The sequence below is a fragment of the Leptinotarsa decemlineata genome, unplaced genomic scaffold (assembly GCF_025532065.1).
Source record: "Leptinotarsa decemlineata unplaced genomic scaffold, Ldec_3_MD MMD2_tig00000882_RagTag_RagTag, whole genome shotgun sequence".
In the NCBI taxonomy this organism is placed as follows: domain Eukaryota; kingdom Metazoa; phylum Arthropoda; class Insecta; order Coleoptera; family Chrysomelidae; genus Leptinotarsa; species Leptinotarsa decemlineata.
The window spans coordinates 14,481,924-14,502,659 of record NW_027412556.1 but is presented as its reverse complement, the minus strand read 5'-3'; the positions used below and the strand labels follow the sequence as shown (position 1 = coordinate 14,502,659).

At 36.0% G+C, this 20,736-nt stretch overlaps 1 protein-coding gene across 1 annotated transcript in view; it reads right to left on the bottom strand.

Annotated features, from left to right (window-relative positions):
- Positions 1-20,736, bottom strand: part of LOC111515441 (cyclic nucleotide-gated channel alpha-3) — a 226,660-nt gene that overhangs the window by 193,898 nt on the left and 12,026 nt on the right. Inside the window, exons 2-4 of the mRNA XM_074175064.1 lie at positions 20,076-20,260; positions 17,369-17,624; positions 13,787-14,172 (exon numbers count right to left, since the gene is read on the bottom strand). Of these exons, the coding sequence (XP_074031165.1) occupies positions 13,787-14,172; positions 17,369-17,624; positions 20,076-20,260 (827 nt within the window). The remainder of the gene's footprint in view (positions 1-13,786; positions 14,173-17,368; positions 17,625-20,075; positions 20,261-20,736) is intronic.

Sequence of the window (20,736 nt, the reverse complement as noted above, 5' to 3'; positions counted from 1 at the left end):
GTTTCTACATTCACGAATTATTAAGATAGCTGCTACTTTGTCGGCTACAGTACGTACCATTTTGCCTATGTAAACACTTAAACGTCTCGTTAAACAATAGCTTAGGTAAATTTTCACGGTATAAACACTTTTGACAAGTAGATAATTCAAACACGTCAACCTTTTTGACAATGAACCAGAGGCGTACTTTAAATTCTTTATTAATTAAATGCGAAACAATAATTTTCGTATTTCTTCAATTTATCAATCAAAATCAGCCGAAACCCAGACAAAATTGGTATGACTGAATAGGTATTTTCAATACCTTTCAAACGAGCTGTCACTTGCCATAGGGTCCCATTTAAAATTTTTGGTCACAGTGGCCTTGTGACGTCATTTATGACTATTGCGTCACCTGTTATGACCAGTTAAGAAGCCTACATCCGTTTATTTTCACCCTCCGAATTTCATTATTATAAGTATACCCGTTCCAAAGATACGAGGGGGGGAGGGGACTTTTGACTAGCACTGTATATGATCGTGTGCTTTGTTATAATTGCATAATAGTACCGTACGACTTAATATTTATCTCATTAAATAATATGAAGTTGGGTATGTCTTTCTTTTATTTCAGCTGTTGTATCTACTCTCTACCTTAGGTTTCTGAACTTTTGCAAATAAGACATTATGAAAAAAGACAGTGGCGCTCTTATTGTATCCTTATTTTATTTAACAGAATCACAAAAATCGATCCACTCCCATATGCCGCCGACGAACAGCTGCCGGAGCTACTTTGTCATGTTTTATGGACAAAACAAGGAAAAGGAATAACAAAGTATGTGCTCTGCTGTTTCATTATTCTCCAAACAGAGGTGACACATACTGTCTTACGACAGTCCGAGCCTCTGCATATGATGATTCAAATGACAGTGACCTGTGAGAAGGCATCGTAGTTCATCTCTACTGTAGTCCAACAACTGTTTGGTATCAGGCATCGAAGGGTGAATGAATGTCTTGGAGTGAGTTAATACTAGAATATTCTGCCAGTCCATAAATCTTCATACCATTTAGGTGTCCAATGACACGTTCTGGTCTGATGAAGCTGCTTGCAGCATCCTTCTTTGCAAGGGAGTCAGCAGCCTCATTGCCTTCCAGGCCAGTATGGCCAGGAATCCACACCAGAGACAATCTGTTAAGTCTTTCTATTGAGGTGGGTCGTTTCTGGCAATTTGCTACCAATTTAGACGTTGCTTGGTAAGAGCCAAGAGCTTCCAATCTATTTTTTTTTGTGGTTCAAAGGCGTCGACTACGAGGTCAATGGCTCTCTACTATTAGTTAGTTTATCATTTGCTTTCTTGTTCAAATTTTTGAGTAAAGGCCAATAGCTTTCATAAATTTTATAATTCTATCCAGACTTTCATTATGATATTTCAAACATTCCTTCACAGAATTTGGTATTTCAAATCGTTGTCTAGCTTCATCATATCGGACACAATTCAGCAGGATATGTTTCAATGTTAGCCTCTGCCTACATTGTTGGCATATTGGGTGTTGTTCTCTTTCCATTCAGTTTGCCATAAATCCATAATCTGTTGTTTAAAATAATTTTCACGTCTTTTTTACGTCTTCCGATCGAATAGGAACAGTATTACAAAAATCAGGTATTTCGGTAGCTCGTTTGGCTGCCTGATCTGCTAATTACCCCAGACTCCTTACTGACTAGGAGTCCATGCAAATTCGATGTATTTTCCATTCCTATTCATCCAGTGTATGGATGCCAATATGGTCTGTACTAGTGGATCTTTATTGAATGAATTTTCTAGTGCGTGTATAGTGAGCTTAAGAAGTCCGTACAAATGAGAAATTTTATTTCATTATGGAATTGACAAAGGTAGGCTGCTTGTAGGATAGCATATAGTTCGGCTGTGAAAATACTTGTTTGTGCCAGTAATCTCCAACTGTGAGTCGAACCTTGACTGGTGAACGCACATCCAGTACTTTCTTGGGTTTTTGATCCATAGGTGTAAATAACTATTGCACACAATTCTATAGCGTAAATTTCCGCTTGAAATACAGTCGCATAGCTTCTTAGGCAGGTTGATATCTCTGTCCTGGGTCTGCGACTATAAACACCTGCACCAGAACCGGAAGGTGTTTTTGATCCATCTGTGAATCAACAACTATTTGCTCTCGATATTTCCTTCTGATTTTAACAAACTAGTTGAAAATCATCAGAGTCATCCCCAACATTAGATTAGTTTTGAAACAAATGTTGATAATTGGTTGATTTTTAATAGATTGAAGATACTCTTGATATTGTAGAGTTCTATTATATTAGTGCTCAATGTTGATTTTGAATAAAAGATATTCTCAATATTGTAAAGTTACATTATTATTGCTCTCTCTGGTAGACAAAGTTTCGTTAAGAATATAAGTTCAATTAAACTCCAGGTGGGACTGATATGTTATTGAAGTTTTTCGGGTGAAAAACTAAATGGGAGGGGGGCGCTACATAATAAATTATTTTCGAAGTGGGCGTCAGACGAAATAAGTTTTGGGAACCTCTGGTCTAGAGAATAGGAGAGCCTGGTTCGAATCCCGGCCCGGTAATAATTTCCTAATTCAATTTTCCATTCATATATTCACATACCGCAAATTCAATATTTTGTTTCATATTATAGACACTGATTTAATTTGTATTGAAATTTTGTATAGTTATCATTATCACTACTACCAACACGCCTCTGTACAGACCTCAAGTATCAATCTCACCCTTCGAATCAACAATGCAGTTCGTTTTGCGCAGATTTACCCCTAATGAATGTTTTATCATCGCCTGACAAATAAGGGGCGGAACGGGATTAACTGCCCCATTCCTGGGAACCCTCCTGGAACGGGAGGAAGGAGAAACAGCAACAGCAGCGATAAATAACAGCCAGAAAAATAATACGGTATAAAACCAGACACCCCATGTGTGCCGTACGATCACCTGCATAGGCGGGTGGTCTTCGGAAGTGAATTGCTTCCTGGGAGAAATCTCATAAGATAGACATAAGATGACAGCTACGTTCATCGATGCGATGTGATAGAGGTTACTTTTCATTTCATTTTCCTGTTAACACTGACAGCGTACTGAAAATCGAGCGTGGAGGTTTAGTAAATACGAAGTCAATTCGAATGGAATGAAAACTAAATAGTTACCGAACGTCGGCAGTTTCTTTGTATGGCATGGGCGGCGTGCTATGGTTAAGAAGTCCGAATATTATCTTTATGTAAGAGGTTTTATATAGTATGAACTAGTAAATTTATCAGTCTTTCATTTGGATGTTCAAATTAACTTCGTTTAGACTTTAAAAGGGATGGATATTCATAGAAATAAGGAAAAACTTGAAAATATCACAATTATACCACAAGAAATTGTAACTTGATTCGATCAACTAGACGTCGTTTATTGACTTCTGCACGGAATAGCTCAGACGTGAAATTATATAATAAATTGCCAGTGCATATTGAGGAACTACCTACCCATAAGTTCAAGATAATAATTAGAAAATATTTGATGTCATATTGCTTCTACTCGGCGGAGGAAGATTTGGAGGCCAGTGTGAGTTCATGGGAAACTACATAGTGTCATAACAAACACATCACTACATCACATGCCATCGGGGAGCACTCTTCACCCAATTTAATTCTGACTAATTAGAAATGAGGAAATATATTTTGAATTGTAGTTTTGTTTTGAATGTGTATTTTATTTTATTTTGATTTTATTTTATATCGCCATGTCCTGGACCTATCACAAATAGAATAATACTCTGTAATGTGGCTGAACGAATAAATAATGTGCTGAAGTGGGCCATCAATGACAAAGTTTCAAAAAGGACCACTTCCAATTGAGATTTTTGACTCAGATGAAGTGAAACAAATGAGTATATTTCAAAGAAAACATCAAATGTCCGTTAATTGGCGAAGAACATTTAAATTCTCGAATTTTCGCTTACGAACTGAGCAGATCTCATTTTTTGTTTCTTCCTCCAACGAGTTGTTTTGACTATTTTTCCATGAATAACGTCATAGTGCTATCAGATCGAATTTGGGGGCAAATAGTTCTTACGTCACCATTTTTGAAGAGAAATGACGGTTGTGTTATATAATTGGAAAGAGAATATTATAATTATTTTCAGTCAAATCCAGAAGAGAGTTTTCGATTGTTTCATTATTGAAACTATAGACTTCAAAAATCAATACCTTTATTTAAAATTTTTAATTTCTTGTCCTTAAAAAAGAACTGAATGATGCTTTATATGATATCACCCGCTATTTTCTTTCTTGTTGAACGACGAGATGAATTTTTTTTGGTTCTCCAGCGGTCTTAGCATAATCTCGTTGGAATAAAGACCATTCAAGACGCATCTCAACTAACGATAACATATTGCCATTGAGAAAAATACCCGAATGCTATATGTATATTCGATTCGATTATTGAATGCCGTATCATTAGAAGCCGCAAAATAATTGGACATCCTAAAAATAGTAAATCACCTGATGTAAATGGTAGAAAATGTTATTTTTATTACCGACGATTATTGAAAATCAACGTACTCATGATTATCGAAATCATGACATTACATTTACGATAAGGACTATTTATTTTCGGGAACTAGCAACACTAATGTCAATAGGAAAAATGTGGCAACACCAAAATAAAGACATTTTTCAGCATGAAGGTACTCACAACGTTCTGATGTGCAATTGCTATTTATTTTGTTTACACTGGGTTGAAGAGAGTTGACCAAATGAAAATGGAAATTTCAGGTGAAGGTTTTTGTTGATCTATTTTTCACAACTTTCGACGTGGGTTATCTCAACAAGAATGTGTCGACGAACTCTGTATGACGACAAAGTACCATCAAAAACCACAGTATATCGCTGGTATAGTGAATTAAATCAATAGTAGTAGTTCGGTCGCCGACGAATTCCGTAAAGGTCATCCAAAATCGGTTGTTGTGCCACAAAACAACGATGCAGTTGTACAAAAATTGTTTTAGTTGGATACCCCATAATTTACCAATCGCTCAAAAAAATGTAAAGGTACAAAATAGTGATAGGTGACGAATCATGGATATATGCGTATGAGCCGAAAACAAAATAGCAGTTGACCGTATGGATATTCCAAGACGAGTTGTTCATGAAAGCAGCAAATGGTCACCTGTTTCTTCGGTCGAATGAGTCATGTAGCGATTGTTTCACATGAGCAACGTAGAACGGTCAATTCTGGGTGGTACACGACCATTTTTTTTGTCGAAATTCTTCGGAGAAATTCGTAAAACTAACTGCCGAAAACGAATCATTTTCCATCATGACAATGCGAGCTCTCACACATCTCGTCAAACAGGTGAATTTTTGAGCAGTCAAAACATGGAATTGTTGACTCATCCTTCGTACAGTCCTGATTAGGCACTCAATGGGTTCTTTTTGTTCCCGAAAATCAAAAGTAAACTGCATGGTCAATGATTCACGCGCGCCAAAGAAGCAGTTGAAGCGTTCAAAAACCATGTTTTGAAGATGTCTCAAGGAAAATGGAAAAACTGCTTTGATAAATGGTTGGAACGAATGCAAAAGTGTATTGGCCATCAAGGGAAATATTTTGAAAAATAATAAAGCCATTTTCATAAAAAATTGTTATTATTTGTTATTCACGAAATATCAATAGTACCCTTCATATTGTATTGTATAGTATTTTCGGTTATCGATCAATTCCTCTCTGAATTCTTTTAAAAAATAGAAATTGAAGTTACGAATCATCTTCTTCCAATTTGTAAACTAGATATATTTTGGGAAGATGCAATTTGTGGGTTTTGAAAATCCGAAAAACACTAATAATTGATACTACATACGCTTTTAAAACCTGTCTAATTATTTCTTTTTGAATGACCCAGATCTACAACTTCAACTTCATGTTGTGAACAAAATTTTGAGTTTTGAATTCTTTCAATTTTTTGGTTTGCATTCGTGTTGAAAAATCTTGCAGCAGCTTTGGCACATTGATTATTTCCATAATAGGTTGTAACAATCTCAATTGTTTCTTCAGTTGATGAAAAACATGTTGGAACACAGTACTTTCGAACATGAATAAAAAATAATTCGTAAGACGAAGTGACATTGTTTAACTCTCTTCTCTTCATTCTGCGATAACTGACTGCAACAAAAACTACTGTTGTATCGCTAACATCATATGCAGGAATAACTTCAGTGAAGAATCCTGCAATGACATCTGTCGGATATAATGCAATGCCTTTCGTGGTATTAGCCAGGAGAGTAGTTGTTTTCTGATGGGTGTCAGTCCATTAACCTACAGCGTAGGGAGTTGAGACTGTCCTGAACGAATTCTTCCTTGAGATTACTTGATTCACAGCCAGTCTTCAAGTATGCCCACTGACTATATGTGGAAAAAATTTCGGCTTTGAGGCGCGAGGCCCTTTGAACCGCGAGGCGTGGGCGGTGTGGGCCACAGCCCACGCCTTACGCCGCATCTGTATGAAAACGCCTGTGAAAGCTATTGTATAGTGAAATGCGTGTTGCGGTTTTGTAAACTATTCAGTTGAAATCTCATGATGAAATGTTATTTGAAAACACACACATGATATAAATTTCATAAACATTTTAGTTCAAAATACAATATGATGTCCAATTTTTGTTTGAAGGTGGTTGACAATATTTCGTGGTGTATTTAATCAGTTCGGACTTCCACTTCCATTGTCTAATATAATATAAATTGATTTGAAAACCCTGAAAAAAATAAAAAGATTGACCAAAAATAACAATTTTATTAAACAAAAAACTGAAATTACAAAGAAATAACATACAAGCAACAATAAAAAAAAATAAAAATTGAAATATTAATAAAATCTGAAAAATTAAAAATTTAAAAAGAGATGAGGGACTGCCAATGTAATCGCCACTTTCACCGGTTATAGCCAATATATATATATATGGAATGGTTTGAAACTCTGGCCATTGAAGAAGCCCACAAGAAGCCCCGAGTCTGGTTGAGATACGTAGACGACACCTTCATAATATGGAACCATGGGAATGCAGAACTAGACACTTCCCTGAAGCACATCAACAACGTGAGTCCTTTCATCACTTCCACAATGGAGAAGGAAGTCCACGACAAATTGCCCTTCTTAGACGTATTGGTGAAGAGGACCGACACTAAATGGGAAACATCTGTAAATCTGTATCTGTACATCAGTATCTAAACCAGATATCCAACCACCATCAATCGACTAAGAGAGGAATCATCAAGAATCTACTAGACCCAGTTTTCGGACTCTGTAATACAAAAGAAGGTCTTGAAAATGAACTAGGCATTATCAAAAATGACCTTCAACGGAATGGTTACTCCAGAGTGATGGTAGAACAGGCTTTAGCTAGAAGACAGCAAGAGCTTCACAAGGAAGGGAAGCCGCCACAAATAGTACTTGTACTTCCCCACATCAGAGGATTATCGGAAAGGATAAGAAGGATTGGGTCCAAATATAACATCAGGACCTGCTTCAAATTTGGGAACACTATCCGTAGCAGCCTCACAAAAACCAGGCCACCAAACGCAAACTGCGATTCCAAGAATTGCATTTACCGGATACCCTGCGAGTGCGGAAAATCATACATCGGTGAACCTAAGAGGCCATTGAAAGTTCGCATTGCTGAGCACAAGAAACACATACAGCGAGGAGAAACCAGCAAATCCGGAATAGCAGAGCATGTTTGGGCTCATCAACATAACATCGAGTGGGCTTAAGCTGAAATCATCCACAAAGAGGAACACTGGTTTAGGAGGAAATTCAAAGAAGCCGCGTATATGCTGTCCAACAACGCATTTAGTCAAGCAAGCGTAGAGATACGTAACATATGGAAACCTCTAATCAAGTGAATAAAGACCAACTCCCGCCAAACGGTCATGTCCCGCTGAAACCAATGAAGCGGAGACAGGGAATAGGAGATAGGTGAAAGCATTCGAATGACCTATAAATAGTCAGATCGCGAAGGAATAAGTCCAGTTATCACCCGAAGACGATTGTGGATGATAACAATCGAAACGTCGTGACGTAACTTGGTTTGGAATCCTTTAATTTTCATTTTTCTTTTTTTTTGTTGATAATATTTTTAATTTTTAATGTTTCAGCTTTTACTGTTATTTCAATTTTTTTTAGTTGTTGTTTGTATGTTATTTTTTTGTAATGTCAGTTTTTTGTTTAATAAAATTGTTTTTTTCGGGTAATTTCTTTAATTTTTTTCAAGGTTCTCGAATCAATTTATATTATATTAGACAATGGAAGTCCGAACTGATAAAATGATGTATAATCTCTAGTTTAGTAGTGCTCAATGAAAAATTGTATTTTTTGACAGATGATGCTCATCAATAAAAACTTTAGAAATTGAACCGAATATTGGGATTGAAGTAGAAAAACCATGTACCATTTTCTTGTGCTGGAAAACACTATTTTGCTTTTTCTAACCCAACAAGCGGCATGGAACATTTTGAAATATGTATTAATGGAATGAAAAAAATATATATCAATAAATTCTCCATCATTGTCAGTGGGAAATAAGACGTAACATTTTTGCTTGAATAACATTCAGATGATACGTATATCTGATCACACTTGAGAATAATTCAAACTGAAGTACCATATGTAGAAGGTCTATGTGCTTTCTACCTTGTGCGTCAGATACTTTTCCCAATTTACATATTGAAATATGTGGAGGCATGAGATACGATAATTGAATCTCCTGAACCTAAGCGAAATCGAGTTTTTGTACTCGTATATCTTTCGCTAAAGCCGGGATGGAATTGATAGATTTATCCAATGAGCTCATTGCCTCAAAAATGTATGTGGAAGATTTTTTATCGGGAATGAATCGATAGAGGGAATTATGGTGGTGCATTCTATCAGTATGTTTTGGAAAAGGTTCGTCTTGTTTGATATTTCTCAATATCGCAATGTACAATTCTAGAAAACTACAGGAGTTTATACGGAGAATGTTTTGAAAGAAAAATTCATATACAGTTCATTTCTTTAATGACCCCCCTTTCATTTTTTGAACGGGTCTACTCAAAAAATTGAAATCTGGGATAATGAAATTATTGCATGAATACTTTATTTTGAAGTAAAATAGATAGATGAAAGTTTCAAGATGGCGACTGGGCGCCATCTGGGAAAAAAATAGGAAGGGGGATCTTGTGACACATCATTATGAAGCTCCTGACGAATACTTCATAACTCTAGAATATGAAGTCAATATCTTCACCTACCACAAAAAGGCGGAACATTCAATAATTTCCTGAAGACGAACACAATAATATCGATTGTTCCTTTTTATCTGCAATATGTCAGGTTTGTTGAGTTATTTTTTATTAAAAACGGCAAAAAATGTCACTATGACAATGAACATCATTGTTCAGTTAGAATATTCTCATTTAGTTTTCGGTTTTACTGGTCGAAAGGTAACACGTCAACAATCTCTAAAATGGTCAATTTTCATCCATTGGAAATAAAAATTGAATGGTCTTTATTCACGGTGCGACGCGTAAGTTTCACGAGACCGAAAGGATTTTCAATAAACGTTTTCCGAATCGTCCTATTTGTGGAAAATATTTGAGGGAACTCATATCCAAATTCACAACTACCGGTACATAACAAAAAGCCCCCAGGTCATCCGTCTAATCCGGAAAAACAGCAAGTGCAAACAATTGATGAGATGGTAGTAAATCCTGAACAGTCTACTTATTCTGTCGCGAATGTTTGTGGGGTGTCTCCTTCTACTGTGCGGAGACTTTTGAAGAGGAATAGGTATCATCCAAACAAAATTGAAATGGTACACCAATTAACCTGATCGAAGAAAAGAATTCTACGAAATCATGACGAAAACCATTGCAAGGCATCTTATCTATCTCCACAATATTTGTTTTAGTGACGAATGTACATTTTTTCTAAACGGCAATGTTCACAGACAGAACCCTCACGTTTTCCGGGAAACACATACCCAATATCCAGAAAAAAATACTCTTTGGGCAGGATATTGGAAAACCGTATGTAGGACCTCTAATTTTATTGATCAAAATTTAACAGGGGAACTGTATTTGAATATGCTGGAAAGTACTGTTGACCTTCTCATCACTGAAATCGTCGAAGCGAATCCTAATGAATTCGATATGGATATTGTATTCCAACGAGATGGAGCACCACCACATTACTCTAGACAAGTAAGAAACTATAAGGATGCTACTTTTCCCGGTCGTTGGATTGGCCGTCAAGGACCTACAGAATGGCCAGCCCGCTCGCCAGATTTGACAGCTTTGGACTTTTTTTATTGGGCTATTTGAATCAAAAGATGTACGAAACTGAACCTGTTTCAATATTGGATATACGGCAGATGATAATAATATTTGTAGAGATATTGGTATTACTGTATTCGAAAATGTTCAGCGTGAAATATCGAATAGGCTATTCATATGTCCAGAAGTTCAAAGTAATCACTTTGAACATCTTCTAAACTGACCTCAAACTTATTACCTCATATTATGTAGTTAAATGTCAATGTATTGAGGCAATTATTAAAAGTTTCGCCAATTTGTAGTTGTTTAAGATATTGTCATTATATTCTAGAGTTATGAAGCATTTGTCAGTAGCTTCAAAAATATGTGTCACAAGACTCCCCTTTCCTTTAATTTTTTTCCCCAGATGGCGCCCAGTCGCCATCTTGAAAGTTTCATCTGTCAATTTCATTATCCCAAATTTCAATTTTTCGAAAATTGGTCTGATTGACAAAAAAGCAATCAAATATATTTTGAGGGAGGACTAATTTATAACAATAGAAGATTGAGCACTTGAGTACATTCAACTCATTCATGACATGAAGTCGTCATTTCCTGAATGCATTGATTGCCTAATCTTGTAATATTATCCAGATCAATGCTGAAAAGGCAATAAGGCAAGTGTCTTATTCCGAAACATCGACTTCCGCCATTGAAGATGTCAGTGTTCCATGTAAGTGTAATATAACCTCTTTCATATACTATATTGTGTAGCAATCCTGTGAATGCTATCTGATTCAATTCCATAACGAATGGCGTACAAACTGAATAGAGAAAAGTGTTTTCAGTATGATTCAATGATCATTTTGAAGTTGTTGTACCGAATTTTTTTTTCTTCCAGTTTGTTACTGAAGGTTACTTCTTTGCAAAAAGTTTATTTCGAATATAGTATAAAAAAATACTTTTGTCTGATATCTACTAAGTTTATCATTTGCTGCGACCGTTTTCGATTTGTTAGACCATTCTCCCGCAACAGTTATTGAGAATGGTCTAACACACAGAAACTAACAGAAACCAACAGAAACAAACAGAGACAAATAATAAATTTAGCAAAAATTAGACAGAAGTATTTTCATTATCCTATATTCCATATGAATTTCTACGAAATGAATAGTTCATCAATCGAACAGTTTTATTTCGAAATTATTTGCTTTCTTTCTTTCTTTCTTTCTTCGAAAGATTCCTAAATTTTTTTTTGTATGAAGATGGAGAAGTAGAAAGCCAAAATATTTTCTTTCCAAACAAATATGAGGATGTAAATTAATACAACAAATGATTCTGCGAAGCCTATTTAAATTTTGTTGTTTTGGAAAACTGTTTGATGTCACTTGGTAATTCATTTTGTAATAATGATTGTCTGGAAAATGCAGATTTGAGATTTTTCGTCAACAGATTATTGGGATGTCATATTGATATACGAAAGTGAAATATATGTGCGAGACTCGTTGGGTTGAAATTCATGATGGGTTGTTAAGATTCAAGGAAATCTATAAAGCTATTGTTGAGTCACTAGACGACTTAAGAACTGACATGGATTGTGAAACATCGTCAAAGGCTCATTTTTTTCTGAGATCAGTCATTTCAAGTGATTTTGTTATAAGCTTATGTTGCTTAGGAATATTGTTCCCATACACACTGACACTATGCAAAATACTTCAATCTCCCATTCGCGATTTGGCAGCAGCTTTACAACATGTCGATTCAATAATGAAGACTATTGGAGATGTTTGCCAAAATAGTGATTCAAAATTGGCTAAACTTTTCCAGAATGCACAGAATTTGCTCTGTACTGTAAACGAATAACGCGAATAACGTCACGCCAAGAGCATAGGGAGCATAGGGCAAACTACAACACAAAAGGTCCTGAAACTTATTTTAGAATTACTATAATGATTCCACTTTTAGATGATTGATCAGCTTCAATCGAGATTCCAAAATCATAAGGCCACATTATCATCTCTCAACATTTTAATTCCTTCTGTGTGATCAAAGAACGAATCATTAGTAAATATAAAAAAAAATCCTTTGAGTTCTATGAAAAATATTTAGAATGGGACTTTGTGAAAGCTGAGTTAGACATGTGGCGGATAAAACGACTGGAAAAATCTGAACTAAATCGACCAACATGTGCTATAGAAGCTCTCGGAGAATGCAACCAGTCCTTATTTACAAACATTCACAAACTTTTGAAGATCTTGGCGACACTGCCAGTTTCCACATATACCCCTGAGATGACTTCCTCTTCTCTGAAACGACTCAAAACTTATTCAAGAAACTCCACAAGCCAGGAACGACTAAACGGTTAAACGGATTGGCGAATATCAATCCACCATAGAATTCATATCGACACCGAGAAGGTAACTGATTTGTTCGCTGCAAAGAAAGCTAGAAAACTAAATTTAATTTAGAAAAAGATGTTAATATTTCTGTAATGTTTTTCTAATGAATATATATGATCATATAACACCATTTTCTTTCTTTCGTTTTTTTTATATTTCATGTTTTTCTACTGTTCCACCAAATCAAACCCCTCCCAGAAATTGTTTTCTGGCTACGGCCTTGGCGAGATTCTGCACCTATGTTTTCCCAGGCGTTGTATTGGTAGAATAGTCTAGTGAAAGAGACTGCTGTATTTCCTGTTTTCTTACCACAATATTTTTTTTGGATGCCTGAGGCAGATAGTTTTTACTGCTAATCGTTGAGAGTTCAGCCAGAAAATGGAAACTACTGATCCCGGACGGAGAAAGATTTGGAAGATAGGTTTAATTATTGCAGCGGAAGTCAAAAATTCAGCAATTTTTTTTCCATTGATGTTGTTATTCATTTTCTTCAATGAAAAATAGAAAGGGTAAATTGAGTTTTTTCTTAAATGAAACGTTCGGGTTTCTCTATAATGAATGAGTCAATTTCGAAAATGATACAGTGTTATTAGATGAAAAAGATATCTTTCAAATGATGGATTACACCACAATTATGCCATCGAAAAATATGGAGAATATGAAGGGAACCTGCTGTCTGCAACCGGGTCATGCTCCAGTTTTGGATTTTATATCAGAATGGACTCCTCAACTTTTGATCATATGTCCGTTCCTTTGGTAATATAAACTTTTCATAGCAATGTTGTTTATGAAATTTCTCCAATTAATGTGATTCATTTTGGTGTTATGTCTTTCGTGAAGTACTGAGTAGAACTAGAACCTGTGGCGTAAAATAAATCTAAAAGAAAAACTCTTCTCAGACACCCGAACTGTTCTTGTGTTTTGAAACAGTGCTGGTTTTGGAATGAAGTCTTTCAATTTTGAACTTTGTTCGAGACTGTTTGTTCATTATTCAAACAAATAGTGAATTCTTGAGTTTGCAGCTCATATTGCAGAAACTGTTATTCATTGGATAAATCAGAATCATAAAGTGTCAAGTGGTACTCACCCTGAAACTCCTTTCTCGCGGCAGATACGGAGGTGACGATATTGGCCACGTGACCCAGCACCGTGGCGAAGAGCAGCAGACCGAAAAGAAGTTGGAAGATGACGAAGACGTACTCTCCCTTGTTGCGGGGCCTCGGTAGGTCCCCGATAGTAGTCAGCGCGAGCGTGCACCAATAATAACTTTGCAAATACGCTTTCACGTAGTCTGTACTTTCCGAATCACTGTACACCCAGTTTTTAGAGCCGAAACCGTCATTTTTTAGTATGATGTGAAACAGGCAGCCGTTCCAGTGGAAGATAACTAGGAGGTAGTGGATCAGACTGCTGGATCTGAAGAGGTTCGGGTAGTTGGTGTGGCGCTCCGTCCTGTCCATGAAGGCCCAGAACCTGAATCGGAATAAAATATAGGATTGTAGAGTTTTGATACATAGTCTGGGTCTCTACAGGTACTATCATAAGTGATCTCTTCAATTATTCGTATCATATCGTATGGACACGAGTTCATATAATCTTGAACTATGAGTAGCTTTGTTTTCAAGAAATAGGACAGCAGAGTTTCAACAAAAACACGATTTTGATTGTCTACGTAGAATTTTTGAACCGATCGTGGAGAAACTTGGTGTGCTCATTCACAGGTATATATGCTTCTTTTCGCTATGATTAGATTTGAAATTATGTTTTTATTTAGCAACACAGAGGGGTTCACTAATTGGACTTTGACGTTATTGGATGCCAGATTATTTCTCTCTGAACGCTTCATCAACAACGTAAATGTTTTACAGAAATCCATATTATCTAATTTGAAAATGTTATATTTTTAGGAGTGACTGATTTTTGAGAAAGAAAGTTTTTGCTTTTCTATTAATTCATCTTGATACAGGAAAATGTGGCAATTTTCCAAAGAAAGGAAGGATGTATTCAATTTTAAAAGAAGTAACTGTATATATAGATGTGTAGATTGCAAAGAAGTAACTTTTAGACACAGATTCGGGTATGAAAGTTACTTCTGATTTTGCTAAAGCATTTGATTGACTTGATCATATCAACCTTCTACAAAAACTACACCAATTTGGTTTCCATAATTCAGCAGTACTTTTCATTAAATCCTACTTACTTCAACGCGATCAGTTTGTGTTTTATGACGGCTGTGATTCTTTTTATCACAATCCTTCATCTGGAGTACCTCAGGGGTCGAATCTCGGACCACTTCTATTCTAATTATTCAATAATGACCGCAGTAATTATGTCGATTGCAATAATGTTATTTTTTGCAGATGATTTAAAAATATAGTTACCTGTCGAAACTATCAAAGACTGTAATTCATTGCAATGACTGTTAGAATATATACAGACTTGGTGTGAAGTTAACAAAGTATATCTCAATGCGTCCAAATGTAGAGTGGTGTCTTATAGTATGAGAATATCAGTCATCGAGTACAATTATCGAGTAGATACCATTTCACCGTCACTCAATTAAAGATCTTGGTGTATATTTTGATCAATATTTGTCTTTTTCCAACCACATTAGATCGAAAGTAAGTGAAGCATTGGGAGTTTATGGCTTTATAGTTCGTAATTGCAGATCTTTTTCAAACATATCTACTCTATTTACTCTTTATGTAGTCTACGTAAGGTCAAAATTAGAATATGACTCTGTTCTATAGTCTCCATTCTACAATTGCTATAATACATTGTAACGGAACAATATACCTCTCAGCATGATTTATAATCAATCAATAATTATCATAGAACTCTAACCAGAATTGGAAGAGTTACACCTCTCGCCTAGAGATGTCAGTGAGAGAATCAAAAGGTACGAAAATCTTCAGTTTTGAGAGTTATAAAAAACCACCAACTCTGACAAACGTGTGCCTCGATCAGGAATGAGATTAGGAATTATTTTGGTCCATTGAATATATAATGTTAGCAGCCTTAGGGTGTGTAAACCTAGATATTATTATCAAAATATTAAGTTGTTACCTGGTTCTAGGTGAGTCTAGTCTATTTGAATATTGTTTCTATTCTATTAACGAAAAGTTCTACTGTTTTAGCTCTGTTATATTCAAACAAACCCAAGAATAAACTCTGTTTTTGAACCTCTCAATTCTGGTATCTCTCTGTTGAACCCACCTTCAACCTAAACCCAGCAGGACTTTGGAAAGAGCCTTCTTCTAAAGTTCCACTACAACATTAATTGAAAAAGTTCAACGTCATTTCCTAAAGTTTATTTACCTCAAATCTTATCGTGTCTATCCTGATAGAGGTATGAATCTCTTACCATAACATTCAATATTGAAAGTCCTGAATCACGCTGAAAACTTTTTGGAATAATTTTTCTGTATTAATTACTGCACAACAATGTGGATGCTATGAATGTAATATCTGTTATAAATTTCTGTGTGCCTCATTTTAGAATCAGAAGAACAAAACTTTTTACATCCGACTGGCCAGAACTGATTTGTACCTCCAGTCGCCTATCTTTAGCATTTGCAATGATTTCAAATTTGTGTGATATCAAATTTGATTCCCCAGAATATATTGTTGACACTGCATCTCAGTATTTCATGAAGACTTTTTAATTTTCTGGTATAGTTTTTTATTTATTTATTTTATTATATTATAATTTTGTTATTCATTTTATCAAATTGTACTTTTGTAATTATAAGGATCTATATTCCTTTTTTGACATACTTAGTTAACTCTGTGAATGGTTTTTAACTATTGGGTAATAAAGGCTATTATTATTATTATTGTTTGTGTTTGTTCAAAGAGGTTAGGTTAGGAAAATCCCCTTTAAATGATGATATCTTTAGCGTTTCATTGACAAGATCACCATCAAGCTACAAAGAAGCTAATCTACCAATAGATTACTTTGGAGTGTAGATTGTGGAATCTACATCTATTTTATTCAATGCTGTTACTAATGTATTATATGGTATCTTGTTAAATGTATTTTTTTGGGTGGACTATCTCACGTACTATCTATCAGTTCCCCTTTTGTTGTTTTTTCTCCGGTTATAATAGTTATTAATCGAACCATCATGGGTTAAATGTTCTCGGGAATTTTCACAGAGAAAATTATTTTTTTTTCAACAGGTTTCTCAGTTTTGACTGCACTGTTATAAATATATTCAGTTCTTGTTACAATTATCTTTCTGCTAGGTACGGTGTGGTGTACCATTTGGTTTTTGTTGTACCTTTAAAGTACAAGTACAGAGGAAGGGAAAGTATCTTGTATATCAGTGAATTATCCTTCGAAGACAGTTGTGGCATTTGTGGTTCAGCCTAGTACCACTGATGAGACCTTGGACAGTCTAACTAGCGCTGTCTGATGTTGAATCAGGAATGCTTCGTTTTGGGACTCGATAAGTAAGGAGAATCTCTTAGTTTACCAAGGTGATTCGTTGATTCTGCTGTTTTCGGAAATTCACCAGGTATCTGACTATTTGTATCACAAAACTTTCGTTGTGGTTAGAATAGATGCCAATTGGAAAAAATACTACTATAGTTTTACGATGAAATCATTTCATAGCAATGTTATGAGAAATAAGTTCAAAAAAATCTGAATAATTGATAACGGAACCTGTAGATCTTGACGAGCCGGAAAGAGCGCAGAATCGAGTTGAAACCAACTGAAAGGTAGAGGAAATCGAGGGGCAGTAGGCACAAGCAGTCAATGTAGAAGGTAGTGGAGTTCATGTAGTGATGTCGTAGCTTAGTAGAATCCGTCTGCAAAACGCCGTCCTCCAGATAGCCTGTGCGGAAGTGGAACATGATATCTACCAAATACAGGAAATCTGCGAAGTAGTCCAAGCAAAACCACACTAGGATTGTATTACCTGGAAATCGAAGAAACTATGTGAGCATCGAAGGTTCTTTCATTGAAGAAATTTTATATATTCAAATATTCCTATCCTGTGATGCACTGTTTGGAACCTTTGGTGTGGTAATGAATATTACTGGAGTTCAAACAGATCAACAGTTCAATCATCCTCTCGAAGATGATCACTTGGTGATTGAAACACGTGTCGAGGTGTTAAAAAAACGGTTTGATGTTGAGATAAAACTCCAGTGGTATTCATTACTGTACCACCTGATAGAGAGGGGTAATCCACAAGAGTACATCACAATTATATTCAAATGTATTAATTAATATTTTAGGTTGGGTTATTTTCAAAATAAGTGAGCCTATTCGACCATTTACTGCAAATCGGAGAGTTTCTAGTGGCTCGCCCCTATACAAACTGCACCAAATAGTCAATTAGTTTGTCTAATAGTGAATTCAGAGCTCATGGCGGGAGTGAAACTCTGGCAAACATTGGAAACAACATTTGTGCTACGGCGGGCATGGCAACAAGAATTTGCCTTGCTGTTAAATCATTTTCCACAGAGAGATGAAACTCGGCATCTTTGAATAGTCCAAATTCCTTCATATGATAATTCAGATAACATGGCGAATGAGTAGGTCTGTTAGACAACATAGGTTATCTGTGCTGTAGTGCGAAAGATTTAATTGGACTAATCCTGGTTAGGAGCTCCATGTATGTAGTGTTTTTGGCAACCCACAACCGATTTTAATGACAGGTTCCAATCTACTAAAACCGCTTTCTTGCAAGAGTGTCTGTCAACACCCTCATCACCCTATATTTCCACCTGAAATACGGTCGCATAGAGCCTTAGGCAGGTTGATGCATTTGTCCTGATTTACGTCAGTCAGTTTGTGAACCGAAGAAATACGTTGAGCTGCTTTGTTGGATGTTGAAGGTGCAACTGATAATATTTTTCTAGAATTGATCATTCAGGTGTTGGTGAGAAGAAGGATCAGCGACATAAGTTGGAGGTGAACAGAATGCATACTCAGACGAAAATTAGTGTACACAGCCATTATAAGAGAAATAGTATAACTGAGGAGTTACTACGTCTTCTGGACCACAATGTATATGAAGTAATGAACTACGCAGACGACTAGATCCAGGGAAAAGATAACAATATAGTGGAAAGAAGTGTGCAGCAGGCCCTGAATATCGTAAAATGGACAGATGAAGAAAAGTTGAATATATCTCCAGAAAAATCAACCACAGAGATGTTCATCAAGAGGTTTAAGACAGAGTGCTTGGACTTCTGGACTTGACTTGATGGATAGATGAATCTGTTGGCGGTCAGGGATAATACTTCCTGGGAGCGATACTAGACTCTGGGTTGTCCTGACACTAGTATCTGAGAATAGTGGAAAGAAAGGCGAATGTAGCACTGGTGCCGACCAGACGTACCTAAGAAGAGACATGAGGACTGAAACCAGACATAATGCATTAGCTCTACTCTATGATGACGTATGCATGTGTGATCTGGAGGGCAAAGATAGGACAAGCAGTATCTATTGATAAACTGGGCAGGGTGCAAAAACTTGCATATTTTGGAGGGGAAGGGTGCCATAAAACCACTCCAAGAGTTGCATTGGAAAGAATCAGGAATCTTTCTCTTTTTCATATTTTTATAATGGGAAAAGCGAGAGAGAAAATTTATGGATAACCAAAATAATGTCCAAAAGAATATGGCAAACATATCCAACAGATGATCTCTGCGAACTAGAATCAGAAACAAGATCATTGAAATGGATGTGATGATAAAATCAGAAACAAAATCATAAAAATGGATGTGATGATAGAATCAGAAACAGAATCATTGAAATGGATGTGATGATAGAATCAGAAACAAGATCATTGAGATGGATGTCATGAAAAGGATGCGGTGAAACGCAATGAATGCATGAGGCTGGAACATATCATGCAGCTCTTAGGCAGTACAGAAAGGTGAATCTTTTTTCCTGAGTCATCTCTACTCGAAATAAGGACTGTATAATGCAGGTCGTGTTAGACGCGTTAGATCAGAGGTCATTTCTAGAAACAAGACTTTTAGTGTCAACTAGTAATCTCCTATGCTTCGTGAAAGTATATTTTGTGCAATTGACAGTATGCAAAATTCTATATACTCTCCATTGAGCTCCCCCCTTCAGTAATTAAGGAAGAAGAGTTAGGTCTAGCTAGATTTCCATGCCCGCTGGAAATAAGTCTTGAAGGTTTTAAATAACCTCCCACGGTGTGGTTCTAATGGCACCGGAGATAACCAGCTGTCTCTATACACGAACCATTGCTATGAAGATTTCGATAACCCACCCAACAAGTTATTTATATTCAAACATCTCTTTTTCATCGCAGAGATAGATAGGGGTATTTCACAGAAATCAATTATGGTCCGATTTTATATTATAATTTTGCGCAGTATATACTCACCGTCTATTTCACGGAAGGCAAATCGGTAAATAATGACCCAAAAATTGTAAAGGAACGCTAAAGAAACGACCATGGACCAGTAATAGCACAGTCGACCTGCCGGATCGAAGACAAAGGACCAGTTTTGGGAACCGGCACCCCGTAACCTTGAGCTGTAGGAATCGACTCTGCGAAATCCGTATCGACTGAAATAGAAAACACGAGTCAGAATGGAAATTTTCCAACAAATGCATTGTAAGAGCCACATAACATGGACCAATAACAATTCAACACATTCGGTTGGCTCCATGTTGCGATATCAAATAATTTCATCTCGAATAAGTTCAATTCGAATAAATATACAGGAGAGGCTGAAGAAAACATAACAAAAATCATTTCTCATGACTGATATTTGGAAAAAAATAACATCGCCTCGTTGAATAATTTGTGCATATTTTCAAAATTGTCAACGTTACCTATATTTCCAACTCCAAATAATTTTTTTTCTATAAGTTTTATTATCTGACAATTATTATAAACAGCATCATAATGACGTTTTCGTGATGCGTTTTTTGGAACAACGTCATGTCAACACTATAAAAATGCGCAAAAAAATAAAAAGTGTATAGATTCTATTACACCCGTGTCCCAAACTCTATACCTATATAGTATAGACGTGAAG